The sequence below is a fragment of the Carlito syrichta genome, unplaced genomic scaffold (genome assembly GCF_000164805.1).
Source record: "Carlito syrichta isolate Samal-C Ts95f unplaced genomic scaffold, Tarsius_syrichta-2.0.1 Scaffold289529, whole genome shotgun sequence".
NCBI lineage: Eukaryota > Metazoa > Chordata > Mammalia > Primates > Tarsiidae > Carlito > Carlito syrichta.
In genome coordinates this window covers 179,328-202,757 of record NW_007233625.1, presented here as the reverse complement: position 1 = coordinate 202,757, position 23,430 = coordinate 179,328, and the positions used below count along the sequence as shown (strand labels likewise).

Genomic DNA, 23,430 nt, shown 5'->3' with positions numbered 1-23,430 from the left:
AAAATCAGCCGGGCATGGTAGTGTGCGCCTGTAATTCCGGCTACTCAGAAGGCTGAGGTGGAAGGATCGCCGGAGCCCAGTGGGTTGAGGCTGCGGTGGCCGGGAGTGGCCACTGCACTCCAGTCTGGGCGACGAAGTGAAACTCCAACTCAAAAAAAAAAAGAGTATCGTATCCTCAAACTCTAGTTCCCTGTGACCCATTGACAGCAATTTAAAGGAATTTTTCATACCCTCACTTCACTTCTTCCCCATGATGGTGGCTACCTGCATCCCTACTTAGGGATCAGAGGCTGCATATTCACAGCTGTTCACTTCTACCACCAGGAGTAGAGGAGCCACCAGCAAAGGTGTTGGGAATCAGTGTTCTCTCTAAGGAATAAAGCATATAATTTTGCAAAAACCCACATAGGGCCACAGGTTCCAAATATTTTTGTAGCCTGATTAACGAGGAACTCTGACCATTCTTCTATAGACTATTTACTTTAAAATAGAAAGTACCTGCAAAACAGGATGTGTTGATAGTTCATAAAACCACTATTCTTTAAAAAATAGGATCTCCAGCCGGGCTCGGTGGCTCAGCCTGTAATCCCGCGCCTTTGGGAGGCTGAGGTGAGTGGATTGCCTGAGCCCGCGGGTTCAAGACCCGCCTGGGCAGCGAGACTTCATCTCTACAATAAATGAAAAAATCAGCCAGGCTTGGTAGCGCATGCCTGTAATTCCGGCTACTCGGAAGGCTGAGGCGGAAGGATTGCTGGAGCCCAGCTGGTCGAGGCTGCGGTGGCTGGGAGCGGCCACTGCACTCCAGTCTGGGCAACAGAGTGAGACGCCAACTAAAAAAAAAAAAAAAAGGATCTCCTCTTAACTATTTCTTTTTGTGAAGTGGTCATTGCTGAGTTACTCATCTCTAATTATAGATGTATTTGAGGGCTGTATTCTAGTATTCTTCAGTTAGGGCAGATTATTATAAGTTAATGAAGCAAATGGCAAAATGGATGATTGTTCATATGAAACCCTGGAGGGAACGGTTCCATAAAATGCAAAGCATCTGGATTTGGGTTGGTAGAACATTAAGAGATGCCTCCTAATCTGAGTTAAGATATTAATAATCTTACTAGCCGGGCTCGGTGGCTCAGCTTGTAATCCCAGCACTTTGGGAGGCTGAGGTGAGTGAATTGCCTGAGCCCGCGGGTTCGTGACCTGCCTGGGCAACTTGGTGAGACCTCGTCTCTACATAAAATCAAAAATTAGCCGGATATGGTAGCGCGCGCCTGTAGTTCCAGCTACTTGGAAGGCTGAGGTGGAAGGATCGCCAGAGTCCAGCAGGTCGAGGCTGTGGTGGCCGGGAGTGGCCACTGCACTCCAGTCTGGGCGACAGAGTGAGACTCCAACTCAAAAAAAACCATAAAAAAACAAAATAATCTGTTACTATAATATAAATTATTCTGAAATGTAGTGGCTTCCAGGAGCAGTAATTATTGCCTCATGGTTTCAGTGGATCACTAATTCAGACAGGGCACAGTGGGGACAGTTTGTCTCTGCTTCATGATGTCTGGAAGATTTGGCTGCAAGATTTGAAAGCTAGGGCCTGGAATCCTGCGGGCTTGTTCTATTTACATGTCTGAGTTGGGGGCTGTCAGTTGGGGTCTCAGCTACGACTGTCAGGTAAAACACCACATTGATTTCTCCATGTAGTCAGCTTTCTCAGATGCTGGCTTCTTAAAGGTAAGGAGAGGGAGAAGGAGAAGTGTAAATAAATTTACAAATATTTGTTTTTTGCTCTTCACTGTAATTCATTACTCTTACCCTCAGTGATTTCAGAATTTTACTGACTTTTTTTTTTATTCATCTTGTTTTTAGGTTTTGACAAAGCCAAACTCAAGTCAATGGAAACATATCTTAAGGCTGTGAAATTGTTTCGAAATGACCAGAATTCTTCAGGAGAACCTGAATACTCCCAGGTATATGCAGAATAACCCACCTATTAGTAGTAGAGTATACATCACAGAGTCTGACCACCTGGGTTTGAATTCTCAGCTCTAAGATGAATTAGCCATGTAACCTTGGGCAGTTTCTTTAGCCTTCTGCCTCAATGTCCTTAACACTTAAAAACAGTTCCAAGCACATAGTAAGTACTCAATAAGGGGTAGCTATTATTTTTTAAGAATGTTCTTTGTGACCCAGTGTCTTTGTTTTTTTCATTAAATTAATACAAATTTCCTCTTGTGAATTTTGTAACTTTTTATGAAATCTAATATTTTAATGTTTAAGATGTGATATTGACTCTTCTTTTTTTTTGAGTTGGAGTCTTACTCCGCTGCCCAGGCTGGAGTGCAGTGGCATACTCACAGCCACCCCAGCGTCAACCTGCTGGGTTCAGGCCACTTCAGCCTTCCAAGTAACCAGAAGTGCAGGCACATGCTACCATACTTGGCTAATTTTTTTTTTTTAATTGTAGAGACAAGGTCTTGCCATGTTGCCCAGGCTGGTCTTGAGCCCATGGGCTCAGGCAGTCCTCTTGCCTCAACCTCCCAAAGTGCTGAGATTACACACTTCAGTCACCGGGCCTGGTCTTGACTCTTAATTCTTTGCTCTAATTTTTTCCTACTTTATGATAAAAGTCCTATAATATCCTCCAAAATAATCCATTTTGATGATGTCTGCATGTGATTTACAATTATATTTTGCAAAATTCCAGTATTAAAGAGATGTACCATTATGTGGTCTTTAATGTTAGTTTTAACTATATTTTACAATCTAAGCAAATATTTCTTATCTGTTGGAAAGTTATATTAAAAATAGATAGAATTCACTTTCAGAAAAGTCTTAATTTTAATAAAATTTATATTCTAGGTGTATGTCAAAGATCTACAACAACTTGGTATTATGAATTTGGTTAACTGTTAAACTGTTATTTGTGAGGAAATCTATTTTCTTGCCTAGTTTTATTTTTTCTCATAGCATGCTACCTAGCAGCATTTATTAATTGGTATACTTGCTTGTCTTTCCCCCAGAATACAAGTAAGTGCCATGAGGACAGGAACTTTGTTTTATTGGTATGGTAAACAGTGCTGGCACATAGTAGATAGTAAGTAAACATGATAAGTGAATAAAGGAGTACATATAGGTATATATTGAAGGGCCACTATAGAACCTGTAGGAATTGGATTTGTGTGATATTTTGGGCAAATCTTTTAACTTCTCAAATCATTTTCCAGCCACTTTTACCTCTGTTGAATTTAGTGCTTTGTCCACATTTTAAAAGGACATAAATGAAAGATAAGAAAAATTCAGTGAAAAACTTGGGTGGTAGAATAAAATGGAATACATTTGCCTATTTGAAAAAGTCTGAACATATTAGGAAATAAAACCAAAATCATCAGGATGTTGATTTCAAAAGAAACTACTTAAATGTGTACTTAGGAGCAGAGTCAAAGATTACCTGAATCTATTAAATGAAACATTAAGTAGTTAGAATCAGTTAGAATAAACAGGATTAACCCTTTGTACTCAGAGACATCTCTTGGATCACCTACCAGCAAACCAACTGCACTTTTTTATGAAACAGTGAAAAACGAATCACTTCATATTAAATAGTATGACATTGGAACCAATTATTGTAATGATATTTGGCTCATAATGGAATTTTGAACATTGAGGAACTTTTTTATGACAAAAAAATTAAAATTTTATATCTTCTATTTTTCTAATGTGTGGTAACACGTGAAACAGTCACCGACATGCATTGCATGTTCATTGATACATGTTGTGCAATAATAATTTGACATCTTCCACCTGGTGTTTTTCTATTCAAGCAAACATGGCACTCTCGTTTTCTTCCTCCCATATTAATAATATGTAATTTGTTGTCCAGTCTGTTCAAAGAAGATGTGAAGGGACATACTTGTGATTCCTGAAAACCACTTCTCAACTGATCAATCATATTTCAATATATATACCATCTCTTTATTTGCTTTTTTGTGCAATTTGAATGGAAAACTTCAAGGAAACATACAGTTTTGAAAAATTTGCATTTACATAAGTTTGTCCTGTGTAATCAACCAGCAATATTGATGTCCCCTGAGAAGGGGACATTCGAGTGGTTTGCAGGATTTATGATGTCCCCTCAGAGAAGACATATGAATGCAAAGGGTTAATTTATAATGATGAAAGGCCACAGTGAAAAGAGAGTTTCTAACTGGTTATAGCTACATTATACACTAATACACAAAAGGAATGGTAGAAATACCGGAAGAAATAAATAGAAACCTAGTTAGTGAAATTTTTAACAAAATACAATATCTTAACCAAAGAATAAAAGCCTGGGCTGCAGGATTCTGACCAGCAAAATCATCTGGAACCGGGAAGAGAAACTCTTTCTTTGCTGTGTTCCTCCAGCACCCTCTGTTTTCTAACCATTGACGTCCATGATCACAGAGCAGGCAAAGAAGGGTATGGAGCTCAAAGGCAGTAAGTTGGTGGTTGGCACGGGCATCTTCTTCATCATCTGTTAAAACAGTGTTTTATCTTTGTGGGAAAAAATGTATTTGGGAAACCTCAGATTCTATGTGGACAGTACAATTGGTGGGGTAATTTGATTGCGTGCTAATCTGCTAGTCTTGCTTTAGTAAATTTTCATATGTTCCATAAACTTAAATGGGCTTATTTTAAAATCCTTGTTTCTTGAGATGGAGGTATATTTCACCATTAAAATAAATTGCATTAAAAATAGTTGTGAATATACTCTTCTGTTTCAGAAAGTAATGCAAGAGTTGGATTCTGTACTTTGGAATTCTGATTCCTTTTCTTTCACTTTTCTCATTTTCTAGGTGATCCAGATTAATCTGAATTCAATAGTTCCATCTGTCAGTGGTCCAAAAAGACCTCAGGATAGAGTAGCTGTGACAGATATGAAAAGTGATTTCCAGGCTTGTTTAAATGAAAAGGTAGGTTACTTTTTTGTTACCTATATTTGTCATCGTGTTTTGTGCTCAGTAGTGAAGAACCAACAAGGTGGCCTATAAGCCCAGTCCTCTGCTATAGAGATAGGGCTTTACTATGTTGCCCAGGCTGGTCTCAGACTGCCATAACCTCAAACAATCCTACCTCAGTTATTTATTGTAGAGATGAGGTTTCATCAAGTTGCCCGGGCTGGACTTGAACCTGTGGGCTCAAGCAGTCCACTCGCCCAAAGTGCTGGGATTACAAACTGAGCTACCAAGCCCGGCCCTTATATAACATTTAAAGTTGAGTTTCTTAGTCACAGTAGGCTTCTTATTTTAAGTGCTGAATACATGTGGGTATGGCTCTTGTGTTGGACAGACCAGATAGTTGAATATTTACATCATCATAGAAAGTTTTATTCGCATTGTTCTAGACTTCTGTGACTTCCTAGAGTAGGCAAAAACTACTATGCTCTGTAATTATTCTCAAGAGCAAATCTTCAGGGCCATTTTTAACAAAAAAGTTTGTGCCATCTTTTAAGAATGACTGTAAGCAGGAATGATTAAAGAACAACAAAGCCAGACAAGAACTAGATCCTGGATAGTTGATTAGATTCACTCAGTAGATGAAAGTTTTACATATGAAAACCACCAGACTGCAATTGTGACTGTTCAGATTTATGCTTGAGCAGAATTACAAACACTGGATAGAATGGGTCTTCAACATCACTCACAGATAGAACTTTGAATGTTGTATCATCAAATGGGAAGTGTCTATTGTATCTTCTACTAGTCTTTTTCTAAATATATCCAGAATATTTAGTTTATATTTATGTGTAAATTTGTATAGGTTGGATTTAAAGGCTTCCAAATTGCAGCTGAAAAACAAAATGATATCGTCTCTATTCATTATGAAGGAAGTGAATATAAGCTGTCTCATGGATCAGTGGTCATTGCTGCAGTTATCAGTTGTACCAATAATTGCAATCCATCTGTCATGCTTGCTGCAGGTAGGTTGTGGCTTATGGCCATATATTTTTTTTCCTGTTATATTCACTTTATCTTTCTTATATAATGCATGAGTATTAGTGTCTACATTTGATATGAGAGACTTTCTAAGATTTTAATTAGGTCTTAATAAGCCTGAGTTTGATTTATGTTATTAATTTTTTTATTACCCAGAAGATCAATTTTTTAATATTGTAACTTAAATATCTATAAGTTTTAGTCATATCTACTTCTGTTAATGTAGAAGTATAGTTGACTAGCAGGCATTTCTTGATTATCTACTAGAATTTAACTGTATCAGTGTACTAGATTTCACTGAAGATTATAAAAGAAGTAAAAGTTCATTGTATTGACTAAAATTGTAATTGAAATCAATTTGTATATACATTGGAACAATTTATTAATTGTATAAAACCGTGTTCAGTAAATGTTAGATTGCCCTGAGTTTATTGTGATGATTGCATTTTAAGATGGTTCAGTTAATGTCTACTATATATGCATTCTTTTTTCCGTTTGTGTGATGCCATGATGTCAACCTGTACCTTTAAAATTTACTACATAAAGATTAATATGTTTACTATAATTTCAAATTTAAGTGAAGCAAATCAGTAGAATAAGATGGACAAAATAATGACAATAAATTTATGAATTTGGACTCATACTCTAATCTGGAGACCAGTCTGTTAGATAAACCTTTTCCTCCTACTTTAGTATTTATGAAAGAGGGAAAGAACGTTGCCGTAATTGTTTGTTGATTATGCAGGTCTTTTGGCTAAAAAGGCTGTTAAAGCTGGTCTGCGTGTTAAACCTTATATAAGAACAAGTTTGTCTCCAGGCAGTGGGATGGTTACACATTACCTCAGTTCAAGTGGAGTATTACCATATCTCAGTAAGCTTGGGTAAGTGATGGTTACCACTGTTTATATTGACGTTGATATTGAAGCTGTTTGTTAGAGCCTTCCGTACACAAAGAGAAAATAGAAAAAATATGCTTTAGTTTCACTTGTTACCTTTCCATTACCACAGAATCCTTAAGACATTATCACTCAGCAAACATGTATTGAGCATATTCAGTGAGCAAGGCACTGTGTTGGCTACTTAGAAGTAGGAGACTTGTTCTTCTTAGCTACAGGATACTTAGTTAGAAAGACACCACAAGTAAAACCAAGTAGCCATGACTGACAGTATAGGAGATGGTATCAAGTAGCACATAATTTCCATGTGTTGTATAGATCCATTCAGAAAAGAATGAAATTTTGTAGGTTGCATTTAACTGAGTAAACTGTCTTAATTGAAGTTTTATGAAGCTATTGGATTATAATGCATAGGGTAAGTTTTCCCTAAACTGTGTAGAAAAAAACTTAACTTTTTTTATGTAATCAAAGAAATAATTGATGCTAGTTTTGTTTTCAATGTATATTTTGGTACATATCTTAACATAGATCATCATTTCTGCAAAACTGATAAATTTTATATTTTTTGCTTTTATAACAGAGTCAAAGTAATTTAGAGGATTATACCTATAATCTTTTAGTTACATCATCTTGGAATTACTGCCAGGGAGTTTTCTCGGGTTAATTGGTTAAGAATTGAGAGATTTACTCCTATTAGATGCCCAGTTACAATGCCTCTTTTGGGGCCTTTGGTCAAATTATTATAGCTAGGTTCTCTGATACTTTATAGTTTAAACCCTTTTGGATGCAAGTACAATATCAAACTTTTTAAAAGATTATGTTATATTCCTAGCAAGTAGTGTTTGAGGAATTCTTGACAGAGAATGTTCTAAATATCAAGGCTCTTCAAAGGTTTGTGTTCACTACAATAGCATGCCTGAGAGTTCAGCCAGATTGCTCAAAATGTAAAATGAGTATGTTTATGAAGGTTTATCCACGTGTCATGAATATTCTCTTAAGTAGTCTTACTGCAATGGTAAAAATAAAAGATAAGACTTATCCTTTCTTTATAAATATTATGATGGGATGTTCAATTACATTTGTTTTTTGAAATGCAGATTTGAGATAGTTGGCTATGGATGTTCAACATGTGTGGGAAATACAGCGCCCTTATCAGAAGCAGTTTTAAATGCCGTAAAACAGGTAAAATATGTGAAGGGCAAGGCATCTGAGTGATCTTTGTTTTGTTATTAAATAATAAAAAATATATTGATGACCTGTATTTCTATAGTCCTTGCACCTCTTGGGAAGAGTAACCTGTGAATCTTAAAATGATTCAAAGAATCATTTCTAGATCCTTAAAATGATTTTTTAATAGTGTAAGGAATTGCCTTAGTTTATTTGGAGGATTGATAGTTACATACTTAAAAATCACTACTACGTTTTTTGGTTGTCTTTCCTTTAGACTATAATATTTTAGATTGCTTGTTTACAATTATCCAAATTTGTACTATCTCTTGACTTGAACATGTTTGTTTGTGTTTGTGTTTTTTTCCCCTAGGGTGATTTGGTTACCTGTGGAGTTTTATCTGGAAACAAAAATTTTGAAGGTCGACTTTGTGATTGTGTTCGTGCCAATTATCTTGCCTCTCCACCCTTAGTGGTTGCTTATGCCATAGCAGGCACAGTGAATATAGATTTCCAGGCAGAGCCTTTAGGTATCTTTTCCTTTATGTATATGTATACATGCACACACTTTTTTCCCCAGATGTTACATTCTTTAAAATGTTTCTTACATCTTCCATCTTCGAATTATTTCAGGAAGACTTATGATAATGCAGAGTTATTAATTTCCATGTTCATATGAAGGAAATAAAATGTGCAAGTAATTAGTTCTTCTGACTGCTTGATCCTAAAGCACTCTGTTGAATATTTTACTTGGTTTCTGTGGTACATGTTTGAAAAGGTGTGAACATTTTGAGGGAGTCATTTTTATATTAAATATAGTATTCAAAAATTTTAACCAGGTACTGACCCTAATGGCAAAAACATTTACCTGCATGATATTTGGCCTAGTCGAGAAGAAGTTCATCAAGTAGAGGAAGAACATGTTATACTATCCATGTTTAAAACATTAAAAGAGAAAATAGAGGTAAGAGACACAGTCATTTTGTATTTGGAACCTATAATTATAAAGATAATGTCATAGAGTATTAGAATTGATTTGTTGTAACTTATTGGAAATGTTTAGCAAGCATTTAATTTTGACATCCTGGATGTGCACGCTCTTCATAGAAACTGCCCTTATTCATCACTCCCATTCAGAAGGTTTAAAATTCAAAAGAAATAAAAACAAGCAATGAAATCTCACTCCCACCAATTCCCTTGCTATTTATTTCACCTCTCTAGTGCAACCAGTGATGCCTTTATTAAGCATCTTTCCAGAGATGTTTGTATGTTCATATAGGCAAATATGTATATACAAACTTTTTAAGAGCAGAGAATATAAATAGGGGGAAAAGTACTTACTCATTTAGTAAATAATTATTGAGCCTCTGATATGTGCCAGGAACTCTTCTAGGTGCTTGAAATAGATCAGTGAACAAAACACAAAATTCTCATGAGGAGAGGCAGGCAGTGAGCTGTAAAGAGAATAATTAGGCAAATTATATGATATCTGTTATTAATATTTGTTAAAAAGCAATAAGTACTATAGAGAAATGAGAAGGGTAAAGAGGATCAGTTGTGCAAAATTGGGAGAGCAGTTTGCAGTTTTATATAGGATGGTTGAAAAGGTGACATTTGAGTAAAATTTTGAAGGAGGTGAATGAGTGAGTCAGGATCTGAACAAAGAGCAGGGCTTTCCAGGTAGAGGGAGTAGCTTGTGTAAACGTCTTAAGGAGGTAAGCTTCCTGAGGGGAGAGCATAGTAAGAAGGATGGTGGTGGGAACTGATGTCCAGGAAGGTGGAGATTCAGGTCACCTAAGAGACCATAGGCCATTATATAAGAACAGTCTTTCATCCTGAATGAGGTGAGAGGACAGCTGCTGGAAGGTTTTGAACTGAGGAGTGTGATATGCTACTTTAAAGAATCATTCTGTTTGTATACTGAAAATATATTGGGGGAGGGAGAGGGTTGGGTAAGGAGAGTAGAATCAGGAAGACAAGTTGCAAGTCCTCCAAGGTAAAAGATATTAACGGGATGGACCATTGGGTTGACAATGGGGAGAAATGGTGAGAGTTCTTTTTTTGAAGGCAGTGAAGTGGGTGGATATATTGAAAAAGCAGAGGTTTTTCTTCATGAAAATGTTCTTAAACAGCATACCCCCATATACTAGATCTCTTTAGCAACATACTAGATCTGACTTTAGCTTTTCCAGACTCTATAATATAGTCCTTATGTTCAGTTTATATTCAAACATCATTTTTAGGGTGTTCCTAAAGATTTGGTTTGCTAGAATTTGATGAGCAAGGCTTTAATCATTCTATGCAAAAATATCATGGTTTTATAGATTCCACTATCTTAACTTACAAGGCCTATTTTTTTTCATTCTGACCTAAGTACTGTTTTATTCCCTTGATCATTTTCATAAAGCCTCTTTTTCTGAGTCCCTTTGTGTTTCATATTGCTCATCACCAAAACTGTATTCACAGATGGGGGATAAGCGATGGAATTCCTTAGAAGCACCAGATTCAGTTTTGTTTCCTTGGGACTTAAAGTCTACTTATATCAGATGTCCTTCATTTTTTGATAAACTTGTAAGTACTATTTGCTCTTTTAGAGATTGTTATAAACTAAAAAATCTTGTGAAGAACTAAATGCTTTGAACTTCTGCCTTTTAGACCAAAGAGCCAGTTGCACTCCAGCCTATAGAAAAGGCCCATGTCTTATTATACTTGGGAGACTCTGTAACTACAGATCATATATCACCAGCCGGAAGTATCGCTAGGAATAGTGCTGCCGCTAAGTATTTGACAAATAGAGGGTATGTGTGTGTGGCTTTAGAGTGTTTCTGTTTTCGGTGTTGTTTTTTTTTCTAGTTATACCTATCTTCTGGTATGTTTATCCTCTTTCTGATTGGTCATGAACTGGTCATGTTCCTTTATCCAGCAAATACATGCTATAATAGGTGCCTGATTGTTAATTATTTGACTTGAGAACTGAGGGAGCACCTGCTGTACCTGTCTGTGCATATAACTTTAGAAATTAGCATTGCTATTCTAAATCAAGCCTATATAATCTAAATAAACAATTGATTGGAAGTAAGATTTTTCTTTTTCAGTGCTACTTTGTTGAAAAGCCAGCTTGGCTTGACCTACCAAATGAAGCCCTGATCATTTGGTTGTAACCAGCTTTCCATTACCAGAGTAAGGGATTTGTGGGCTGCAAAATGTACTTGTGTGAAGCTAGGATTAATGTGTATCACATCAGAAGACAATTTCTGTTTCTTGAACCTAAAATTTTATAGGAACAAGAAATGTGAATGTAAAGGCCATTTATAGAGATTTAAATCTCAAACTGGGGAAGATTTGGTTTTATTTCTACATGAATAATAGTGTAGAATTGCTCTGTTGTCAAAGGACTATTTTAATACCAGAGACAGAGTTTTGCTAAAAGTAGAATTTGTGGCTAGGTGTGGCTCACGCTTGTAATCCCAGCACTTTAGGAAGCCGAGATGGGATGATCAATTGAAGCCAGGAGTTTAAGACTGACTTGGGCAACATAGAGGGTTACCCATCTCTAATATTTTTTAAAAAGTAGATTTTGCATTAAAGAGGGAACCTTACTGACTTTTTGACTAGAGCATTAGTGAATAAGAAGGATGGTGGTAGGAAGTGATAACAGAGAGAAGAGGGAGGTCCAGACCCGCCGGGGAATTGTAGGCCATTATAAGAACAGTCTTGCCCTGAGTGCGGTGATAGTGGGGAGCCATTAGGAAAGTCTTATAAATATCAGTGCTATATAGCTTGGCTTGACATGTAATAACACTGCATAGCTTTTATGATAGAGTGGTGAGTTTTCTTTTCCATAAATGCTTTTTGGTTGTGATTTCCATCTTGGTCATAATTATGACATAGCTTCCACAAAAGAAAATCAGTCACCATTTCTCTCAAATGTACAATTTTTATGTTTATTATGATTTACGGTATGGGCTTCTTAGGGCATTTAATCCAGTTATTCTCATCAATTAAAATTTTCTAAAAATAAAGACACTCAAACTTCTCACCTCTCTTATCCTGAAGATGTTTAGATATATAAATTTAGAGTCTTGTTACCTCTGCAACAAGACCAAATTAGAGGATGACAGAAGTGAGTGGTTTATTGTCAAAATACATTCAGTTATTTGTCCCTAAAAATTCATATATACTTATTAATTTAGTAAAAACACTCCAAGCTCCCAGATTTGGGCTTCTAAATACCATTTCCCAGTACAAAGCAACCAATGCTTCAAATGATTATTTCAGATCTGGGGCTAGAAAATGTACAAGATGATTCTGGACACGTTATACTATAAACAAGGGAGCTATCAAACCACCAGGCTTCTGGCAGAAATTTTCTAACTCCAGCTTGAATTTGTTACAGTTGAAAGATGACATCTTGAGCATCATTGGAATGGATTGAAACATAATAAGCATACTTAAATATGTGAGTTCATAATGATACTAAAAGAAACAAAAGTCATCATATTAATTACCTTTGGAAGATGATAGGTAACCAGCTTATTATTTTAAAAACTAGTAAACAATAAAATCTTTAACTAGCCTTTCTCATACGGAATGTATCTCAGTATAACCAAATCATTGAGAAAGAAAGTTTGTCTTTATAGAAGTTTTCTAGCTAAAAATTTGAAGGACTGATTAAATTACAATATCACCATTTTATAGTCTCTAGTGAAACAATCAGACTAGACCATGATGATTAATCACTGATAGCATTCCAGAAAATAACAATTGGATGTCATGTGTCTCCTGTTAGAAGTTCATATGACCTATGAAGCATTGTTGCCATAAATTAAAAACCCAAATCTTATCAAGCCACTGGATCTGACATCTGGTTTACAAGAAATGCAGGGGGGACAGGGCAACCCTTTGGGTCCCCTCCTGCTGTGGGAGCTTTTCTGTCCTCTCAGTAAATCCTGCTTTCAAAAAAAAATCCAGGGAACAGAAGAACATGTTAAAAGATACCATGGAGATGCAGTCAGCACAACCTAGATAGAGAAAGCTATACAACAAATGACTTAGTTTCTTTAGATGAAGTACGGGGGTTGGGTAGGAAAGGAGAGGGAACATGAACAGTCACTTCGTAGCCTGCATGGGGGATTGATTGGCTCCAGGCCTACCTGTGTATACCCAAATCTGCGCAAGTCCCACAGTCAGTCTTCCATATGTGCAGGTCTTCCCCCTGCAGTAATGTTTTTTTATTTGTTTGTTTGTTTGTTTGTTTGAGTCGGAGTCTCACTCTGTCACCTAGGCTGGAGTGCAGTGGCACACTCACAGCCACCACAGCCTCGACCTGCTGGGCTTAGGCAATCTTTTCAAGGAGCTGGAACTGCAGACACATACCACCACTATCCATTACTTTTTTTGATTTATTGTAGAGACGAGGTCTTGCTATGTTGCCCAGGCTGGTCTTGAAAGCCTTGGCCCCAGCAGTCCTCTCATGTCTACCTCTCAAATTGCTGGAATTACAGGCATGAGTCACTGTACCTGGCCATTGTATATTTTTGATCCACATTTGGTTGAAAAAATTCCACACATAAGTTGTTCAAGGGTTAACTGCAGGTTAAAAGAGACTTGGGGTCAACTGAATGCATTTGTGAACTGCATTTGGATGCTCATTGGAACAAACTAACGTAAAAAAAATAGTATCAGAAAATGATGTTAAGGGTTGTTTTTGGGGGGGGTAAAAGATGGAATTTTTAAAGAATCTTTATCTTTAGGGAAATGTACTGAAATATATGCAATTTAAATATGTTTCTGAGTTTTACTTCCAAATAATCTAATGGGGATGACTGTGGAAGAAACAGTCTGTGACTTGATGATTATAGCCTGGTGATAGGTGCATGGATGTTCATGGTTTTGTACATGCTTGAAACTTTCCATGATAAAAAAGAATGTTTTGGGATAAGTTTTACAACTCAGTAATATGTGATTATTTTCCACATGGAATGAAAACCAACTCTCATTTAACTTTCTTGTAGCCTTACCCCTCGTGAGTTTAACTCTTATGGAGCACGAAGAGGCAATGATGCTGTTATGACAAGAGGCACATTTGCAAATATCAAGCTTTTTAATAAGTTTATTGGAAAACCAGCTCCCAAAACAATTCATTTTCCATCAGGACAGACGGTAAGAATGTATACAAGGTATTAAGGCAATTTCTAACTGGATCAAAATCTGTATTAAAGATTTTTTTTGTTTTAATCTACAGCTAGATGTATTTGAGGCTGCAGAACTGTACCAGAAAGAAGGTATCCCACTGATTATTTTAGCAGGAAAGAAATATGGTTCAGGAAACTCAAGAGACTGGGCTGCCAAAGGACCATATTTACTGGTATTGATACTTAAAATTCATCATCTTGTGCTTCCAAGAGTTTTAAATATTTCCTTTTGCCAGTAACATCCTGTCAACATTTGCTTTGTTTGTTTTGGTTTTTATGCTTATTTGAACCTCATATTTATAGGGTTGTTTTTTCATGATTTTAGATAATATTTTGTACTCATCTAGTGAGTTCTATGTTAATACTCTGAAATTGATTAGACCTATACCAATCTTCTGTGAAAAAGTATGGTACAGGAAAGGAGATTCTGTCTTAAGCTATTACTTTATAATAATTATTTATACCCACTAATAATTTTACTTGTCTCCTTTTCATTTAATTTCCTTTAATTTGCTCCATCAGGGGTTAAAAGACCTAGAAGTAGTAGGCCAAGTTTCACTTCCCCCCATTTCCTCCTCCTGTACCCCCGACCCCCACCCTCACAAATAGGATGGAGATGATAGTCATGTGACATTGCTTTCTGCCACTACATAGTCACAAATGTTCTCTTTAAAGTTATAGCTGTAGCCGGGCTCGGTGGCTCAGCCTGTAATCCTGCGCCTTGGGAGGCTGAGGTGAGTGGATTGCCTGCGCCCGTGGGTTCAAGACCCGCCTGGGCAACTTGGTGAGACCTCATCTCTACAATAAATCAAAAAATTAGCCGGGCGTGGTAGCGCACACCTGTAGTTCCAGCTACTTGGAAGGCTGAGGCGGAAGGATCGCTGGAGCCCAGCAGGTCAAGGCTGCGGTGGCCGAGAGCGGCTACTGCACTCCAGTCTGGGCAACAGAGTGAGACTCCAACTCAAAGAAAAAAAAAAGTAAAAAATAAAGTTATAGCTGTACAAAGACTGACCAAAACACAGCCCTCATAGGATATCATGCAAACTTCATTCTCTTTGACTCTTTCATTTCTCCTTTAAAATGTAAATACTCTTAGGAGTTATAGGAATAACCCAAATTTGCATCCTTCTAAGATACTAATTATAGGTATTATGAATATTAATTAAAGATGTAGGTTCTTTTATTCTGAAAATTATGTTAGTCTTTTTTATGTTGGAAGCTTTCCTCATACAGTGGGTGATCTTTGACTGTCCATTTAGTTAAACATTAAAAAACTGATTACCAGCTGTGGGTAGGAACTGGAATTTGTGAATGAGTGGGTCTTACTACAGGTGATAAGCTGCCTTTTCATTGAGAGAGCACTATATGTTGTTATCTGTGAGTATCTTCTCTGAAGCCATTTTGGTTTTTTCAAGGAAAGAGACTCACTGAGGATGCAGACTTCTATTTAACCCTGTTTCCGTTCTAGTGTTCTCACCTCGGCCTTCCCCTGTATCTGTGTTCCTAATTCTAGAGAACATTTTCTCAGCAGGGATGATGTCACCCCCAAGGGGTGAAAATTGGTTTTTAAGTGGTTTTAAAAAATCCTACTCTTTTTATGTATAAAGTACAGATGAACATATAGTACTTAAACAGACACACAGTATGTTTGTGGTATTAAAATATCAGAGGGATGGGAGTAAGAATACATGATTAAGGAGCCTTAAAAGCCTCCATAGAGGCTTGGCGTGGTGGCTCATGCCTATAATCCCAGCACTCTGGGAGGCAGAGGTGAGAGGATTGCCTGAGTCCAGGGGTTCGAGACCTGCCTGGGCAACTTGGCGAGACCTCATCTCTACAATTAAAAAAAAAATTGGCATGGTGGCATGTGCCTGTAATTCCAGCTACTTGGAAGGCTGAGGCAAAAGGATCACCTGAGCTGAGCGGGCCGAGACTGCAGTAGCTGTGATCGTGACACTGCACTCCAGCCTGGGTGACAAAGTGAGATTCCGACTCAAAAAAAAAAGCCTCCTTAGGTAGACAGTAATGGGGAGGGTGGTTGAAAAACTCGGGTCTATAGCCTCACTGGCTCCTTTTCTCTAGAGAATAAACCTCTGCTCTTCTGGAGTGGGGATTGTGCAAGAGATCTTACTGCCTTATATAGACTTCTTCCTAGTCCAGTGTCCTGAGGACCTCATGTCTCTGAGGCTAAAACCTTTCCTGGGTTTTGTGTTGCAAATGGACTCGGATCTTATTGGTATTGCTCGAATTTATCATTGTGTAGTTTTCAACGTTGTCTGCTAAGTCAGTTACCTGCTGATTTCTGTCTTCTAAATATTTACAGAATTCTTTCCTATTTTCTTTGTTGTGATGGGTTTATATTTCTCTTAGTCTTTATTTCAGTGACATTTCAAAAGAGTGTTGGAGAATGCATGCTATATCCACCGTCCTAAGCCCTATCTGAAGTCAGAGCAGCCACCCCATTCGTAGATCTCTTACTATGTGGCAGGCAGTGGCATTACTTAACCCTGGAGGAGGAGAAGTTAGAATAACTTAGGGAGCTCCTTAAAAACCCAGAAAAGCCGGGCTTGGTGGCTCAACCTGTAATCCTGTGCTTTGGGAGGCTGAGGTGAGTGGATTGCCTGAGCCCGTGGGTTCAAGACCTGCCAGGACAACTTGGCAAGACCTCATCTCTACAATAAATCAAAAAATTAGCCGGGCATGGTAGTGCACGCCTATAGTTCCAGCTACTTGAAAGACTAAGGTGGAAGGATTGCCAGAGCCCAGTAGGTCCACTTCTGGCCACTGCTCTCCAGTCTGGGCAACAGAGTGAGACTCCAACTCAAAAAATAAAAACCCAGAAAAATAATCTTGTATAAATAATATGCTAGAACATTGATTCAGTATGAGGGATATTAGATTAAAAGTGTTTACAGAAAGGCAAGGGTAGACTTTTTTCCCCTTTCAGTGTTCAATAAATCAACTTTCAGAAGTGATTGAAGGAAATAAAATGACTTTTTATTACAGGGTGTGAAAGCTGTTTTGGCGGAAAGTTATGAAAAAATACACAAAGATCATTTAATTGGAATTGGCATAGCTCCACTTCAGTTCCTTCCAGGGGAAAATGCAGATTCCTTGGGTCTCTCTGGCAGAGAAACATTTTCTTTAACATTTCCTGAAGAACTGTCTCCTGGAATTACATTAAATATACAGGTATCTCTAACATTTTAAATATATGATTGTGTACTGCACTCTGTACTCAAATGATTATAAATTGAATAAGAAACAATTTCTGTCACGTAATGAACATAAGTTGTAGTTTTAGATGACTGTTTCCTCTGTATTTAAACCCATGTTAATATCATTTGTGTTCTGGGAGGGAACAGTAGGAAGAACTGGATGCCCAGTTCAGAGAAAAGACAGGGAAGGGAATCTTGCCCTCAAATTTCATGTGCCGGTTTCCTTTTCCTAGTTTTCAGCTCTTGCTGTCCTGATCTATTTTTAATCCAGGCATATACACCACTCCAAAGAGACGCAAAATTGAGCACTGAGGGTTAGAGTGACACAGACTTTGCAAGTAAGGAAAAAAAGGAAAAGAGTAGGAGTTACTACATTCAATGAATAGTTGATGTTAAGTTAATATGAGTAGTGAGTATAACTTCTCCAATTAATAAATCTAAATCTTTAATTTAGTTCTAAGTAGTAAAATACTTGTTTAGACTTAGGGATGGAAATAACTTTTTTACTTAGCCATGAAGCCCATGGTTAGGTATCTCGGGTGTTTTTCAAGCAGCAGAAGGGTTTCAGACAACAGGAATATATGAAACTAGAACTAGGAAAATCAAACCGATTATATGGCAAGTATGGTCATTGAATATGAAGACAAGTGGTCTTTACTACTAAATAACACTGAAAGATTTACTACTTACGAGATATTTTTGTTTGTTTAAAGACAAACACTGGGAGAGTATTCAACGTGATCGCTTCATTTGAAAATGATGTGGAAATAACATTGTACAAACATGGAGGATTATTAAACTTTGTGGCACGAAAATTTTCATAGTATCTACTCACCGTGGATACCTTTCATAACTGAACTGCAAAGCCTTTTGTGCTGGACCCAGGAATCCTTCCCATGGAGCTGCAGATAGTCCCAGTATACTCACTTATCTCGTCCATGGGTGTAAATGAGTATGAATCAACGTAGCGACTGAAATGAAATCTTCTTGATTTTAAATAATATACGAATGGTGCTATTAACATTGCTAAAAATCAACGTGTGAAGTGTGTTGTGGAAAAGACCTGTAAGTATGGGGGGGGGATATTTTATCAGACCATTTTGTAAATAAAGGCAGAATTTGAACTTGTGTTGAAGACTCTTACATGAGAAACCTTCCTGGAGTTGTTTGTTTAGTTTTGCACCTATAAAACTGTGTACTACTGTTTGTTGGTTTAAGAGTAGGAGATGAAATATAGCAAGTCAGATTAGACTCTAAAATTGTGAATGCTGGAATCTGATTTATAAATGGACTTTTAAGTATATTAATTCCTTTTCAGAATTGAGCTGGACACATTTGGCATTCTTAGTTTGTCATATAAGCCAGGTTTATCCTCAGTCTCAGTCTAACAATAAGGGGTAGAACCTGCCCCAGATCACAGTCCTTCTGTCCCGACCAGCCAAGGTTTCCTCCATACCTGAAGGTGGACCTTGACAGGATACAACTGGCTGTGTGGCTCCATCTGCTGTAAATGTGTGTCACTTGTGATGCAGTCCTTAATTTTTCCCGTAATTCGCCATTATAGCCCTCTGGCAAGGCTCAGATGGCATTATTTTAATTGGATTGGGTTATTTTGTTTACTTTATGTGTTACTATAACTTTCTGTAACCTAATATTTTAAATATCATTAACCAAAATTCCATACTCAATAGTTGCTAAAGAGAACTTTATTTAGTCATTAAATTCTTACTGATTTCCTCTAGACTTTTAAATTATCCAGACTAAATTATATGAGTGCTCAGTTCTAAGTATTTTTTAATGTTGCTATTTTCTTCATTATTTAAATTCATTTCCTGTCATTGTGAGTCATTATTTTACCTGGCATGCGTGATTCTATTCATTGTCTTATGTTACTGTTTTAACCAAAGCTGACCATAAGGATAAAGCTTAAGCTGTTACTGAGTATCTTATATTCTCCGTGTACATGTCTGTCTGCCACATCAAATGTTCTGTCAGCAAGACATTTGGCAACTTGAAAAAAGTTGGATAATTAATTCCAGAAAGTTCTATACCTTTAATTAAGAAATTGAACTTAGCAAGCTAAAGGTTAATTGCAGTGATTTTTTTTTTTTTTCCCACATGGCAATCTTTCCATGACCTGGTTACATTACTGCAGTTCAGAATGAGCTCATATCGCACAGAATAATTACTTGTTCTAAGCTAAAATGCTGAAACTACCAAATCAGTGGATGAAAACCACTGAGATCTTTGCACATACTCAGTCATACAATCTTTTGAAAATATTTTTCAAATATGTGTTTAGACAATAAGATGAGCTAGAGTTTGACAAAACAACTTCCCTTTATTTAAAGTTTTTATAAATATTTTCTTTGATACTTTCAAATTATATTGTGTTCTTGATATATGCTGTATATCTGTCAGTGCATGTGTTTTTAATTTACATGAAAACATAGAGATGGAGAATTTACAAGTTGAATGTTAAAATACCTGTTACATGCTCTGAAGAAATGCTAATTTGAGATTGTGGGGGGAAAGTCTATATGATTTTGAGCTATATATATATAGTCTATGGACAGAGGCCCAGGCATCATCATATACAGCTGATCCAGATGGTGATAAAGCTAGCTGGCTGTGAATTAAACATTTACATTTCCTGTCCACCTAGTCCACCAATAATACAAGCAAATCTTTTATTTCCAGAACAAAATCAAGGGTCTCTTAATTTCTTGCTTATATACAATGAACCAGAAGTTTGATAGCATAGTTTTAAACCGGGGAGGAGAGTCGTAGATGTGTGTTTCAATGTGTAACTCTAATAATTTTGCCTCTAGTCAAATTCTGTGTTTGCAGAAGTCATCTGTTGGGTTTTATTATCTTTTATCCTTTGTTGACTGTATCTGGGTAATTTTGTGTTAACAAAAATATATGTATTATATATAAATATTGTAAAAGGAAGTGTAATAGGCACACAAGAAAATCAGATCAGTGTGACCTTATATACAGTTTCAAAGGTCAGTGTGTGTGTGTGTGTGTGTGTGTGTGTGTGTGTGTGTGTGTGGAGTCTGACTATGTCACCCAGGCTGGAGTGCAGTGGCACAATCATGGCCTCTGTAGCCTCTGACCTGCTGGGCTCAGGCAATCATTCTGCCTCAGCGTTGTGAGCAACTGGGACTACAGACACACACCACCATGCCTGGGTAATTTTTTTGATTTATTGTAGACAGGATCTTACCAAGTTGCCCAGGCTGGTCTCAAACCCCTGGGCTCAGACAGTCCTCTTGCCTCTGCCTCCACTTCCCAAAGTGCTGGGATTACAAGCTTGACTCAAAGGTCATTTTTTTCTTTACCTTAAAAAACAGTATGCTACATATCATTGCCATTTTCATACTTTGGGTTTTGCTACTGCTATAAAATGAAATCCAGTGAAAATGTCTATCCAGCCACTGAATTGCCTTATACCTAAAAAGTTTCTAAGATGACAATTGTCATTATTTCCTGTTTTATCTCTGTGCTGACCCTTGAGTGAGAGGTATCAGAATTCCTATAGACAGGTTACTGAGCTTTTAACTGGTAATCAAACTGCAATTGTGATAAAGGAAGGAAAGCCAAGACCTAAATGAGAATCACAGTTGCTTGCATGTATGGTAACTGTAGGATGCATTTGCCTTCTCAGTGACAAGGATAAGTGATTTTTTTTGTTATTTATTTTATTTTTTTGAGTTGGAATCTTACTCTGTCGCCCAGGCTGGAGTGCAGTGACACACTCACGGCCACCACATCCTCGACCTGCTAAGGTGATCCTTCCACCTCAGCCTTCCAAGTAGCTGAAACTACAGTCACGTACCACCATGCCTGGCTAATTTTTTGATTTATTGTAGAGATAAGGTCTCACCATGTTGCCCAGGCTGGTCTCGAACCCCTGGACTCAGACAGTCCTCTCATCTCGGCCTCCCAAAGTGCTGGGATTACAGGCTTGAGCCACCATGCCTGGCCCAAGAGAAATGATTTGACTGACACTTTTCTATGACTGAATTAAGAGACGCCTTCCTTTTGCCTTTAGGTTTAGAAGATACTAAGATAGTGAAAGTTGTCCCTATCTTAGTTTGACTTGGAGTAATAAGAGAGAGGAGAAGGGGATGAACTTTGGCTTTTTCAGTGGTTTTTTTCCCCCTAAAGGGTCATAGTGCTGATGTTTCTATCAATTTTACACATAATATGTGGCTATAAAACCATATATCTCAAGTAACTATAAATTGTTGTCTATTATTTAAAGCCAACAAAACAGTATAACAGTTTTAAATTCAATAATGTTAAGTATTGTATAGAAATATATTGGAGGCAAAGTTCAGTTGATGACAATTGTGTATATGTTACCAATGCTGTAAATTATTTTTAATAAAGAAAATTGTATTATCACACTCGGTTCTTATTATATTTTATAGTAACTGAAAATAAAACACCATGACTTAAAAAGAAACGGGATGCCTTCCAGAAATTTCTCCTCAAACCTGTTACCTAAATGTAGACATTAGTTATTCTAATAGACCTGCCAAAATGTGGATCATGGTCATTCTCATCCTTTCTACTCTGGGTTAGTGAGAATGAAAACCAAGATGAAAAAGGGATCACCTCAAGAAACAAGAAAGTTGAACTCTATTCAAGTGTTGCCCCATCGGGTACTTAGATTCATGGAATTGCATTCAGAATTGAAAAGACTAATCTCTCACCCAAAGCAGGATAGCTTGTCGCCCAGGCTGGAGAGCAGCGGCACAATCACGGCTACCGCAGCCTCCACCTTCTGGGCTCAGGCAGTCCTTCCACCTCAGCCTTCCAAGTAGCTTGAATTACAGGTGCACACAACCAAACCTGGCTAATTTTTAAAATTCATTTAGACATGAGGTCCTGCCAAGTTGCCCAGGCTGGTCTCAAATTCCTGGGCTTAGGCAGGCTTCTCTCCTTCCAAAGTGCTGGGATTACAGGTGTGAGCCACTATGCCCGGCTAAGAGATTTCTTTAGCACTCTACTGTTAACTAACATCCTATTAACTAAAGTATTGTTGGTTGAAGTCTTTATTAAATAGGGCACTTTATGGTGTGGCTGGTAGTGCCATCTAGTCAAGAGGCTGAAGAGAGGGTTTCACTTGAGCCCAAGAGTTCCAGCTATAGTGTGCAGTGATCATGCCTGTGAATAGCCACTGCATTCCGGCCTGGGCAACATAGCAAGACTCTGTCTCTACAAAAAAAAAAAAAAGGCATTTTGAGCTTAAGTCTGCCGCCTTATCGTCACTTATATCTGCTGATTTTGATTCTCCCTTATCTTTTAAAGCATTTTTGTACAACTAAACATTAAATACCTATTTAAGGAATAAATTGTGCTTTCCACAAATTGTACTACACATAACCTCCATACTATAGGTCTTTATTATGGAGGTAGTTTGTGTTCAAGTGAACATTTAGGATGGAATTGGAGACCTCCTGCTATGAATCGTGTATTACAGAAGAATATGGCCTTGATGATGCAGGATGGGGCTGCCAAGTGTTCTTGGACCTCTATGCTGTGGGCCCCACTGATGGTGCCCTGTGCTCATGGAGGAAATCATCTGGAGCTGGGAGCCAGGACCACGGTCTCTACCCTAAAGGAATGTTTGTAAATATGGTCAGCTCCCCGCTAATCTGAAAAGTTATGTCCTTTCTCCCACTCCTCATAGCAACCTGCATGAGTAAGGTTTATTTAGTAAAATTCAGCTGGGTGTGGTTGCTCACGCCTGTAATCCCAGCATTTTGTGAGGCTGAGGCAGGAAGATGCTTGAGGCCAGGAGTCCTGGGCAATAAAGTGAGCCCTCGTCTCTACAAAAAAAGAAAAAATTAGCCGGGACTGAGGGGGAGAGAGAGAAAATAGAAACCAAGCTGCAGGCATGAGTGAACTGGTAATCTAGCTGTTAGCCCATGAATCCTGTGCCGCCTTCTGAAAATCATGTGGTTTCTGCAGA

General features: G+C 37.6%; 1 protein-coding gene across 2 annotated transcripts in view; it reads left to right on the top strand.

Annotated features, from left to right (window-relative positions):
- IREB2 (iron responsive element binding protein 2) overlaps positions 1–19,129 on the top strand; it is a 54,574-nt gene extending 35,445 nt beyond the window's left edge. For both annotated transcript variants that reach the window (XM_021710533.1, XM_021710534.1), the window contains 13 exons: positions 1,858–1,958; positions 4,827–4,943; positions 5,791–5,950; positions 6,712–6,847; positions 7,960–8,044; positions 8,403–8,559; positions 8,869–8,993; positions 10,496–10,600; positions 10,685–10,827; positions 14,044–14,191; positions 14,274–14,396; positions 17,230–17,415; positions 18,155–19,129. In XM_021710533.1, the coding sequence (XP_021566208.1) occupies positions 1,858–1,958; positions 4,827–4,943; positions 5,791–5,950; positions 6,712–6,847; positions 7,960–8,044; positions 8,403–8,559; positions 8,869–8,993; positions 10,496–10,600; positions 10,685–10,827; positions 14,044–14,191; positions 14,274–14,396; positions 17,230–17,415; positions 18,155–18,265 (1,697 nt within the window). In that variant the 3' untranslated portion in view covers positions 18,266–19,129. The remainder of the gene's footprint in view (positions 1–1,857; positions 1,959–4,826; positions 4,944–5,790; positions 5,951–6,711; positions 6,848–7,959; positions 8,045–8,402; positions 8,560–8,868; positions 8,994–10,495; positions 10,601–10,684; positions 10,828–14,043; positions 14,192–14,273; positions 14,397–17,229; positions 17,416–18,154) is intronic.
- Positions 19,130–23,430: the final 4,301 nt, after the last annotated feature.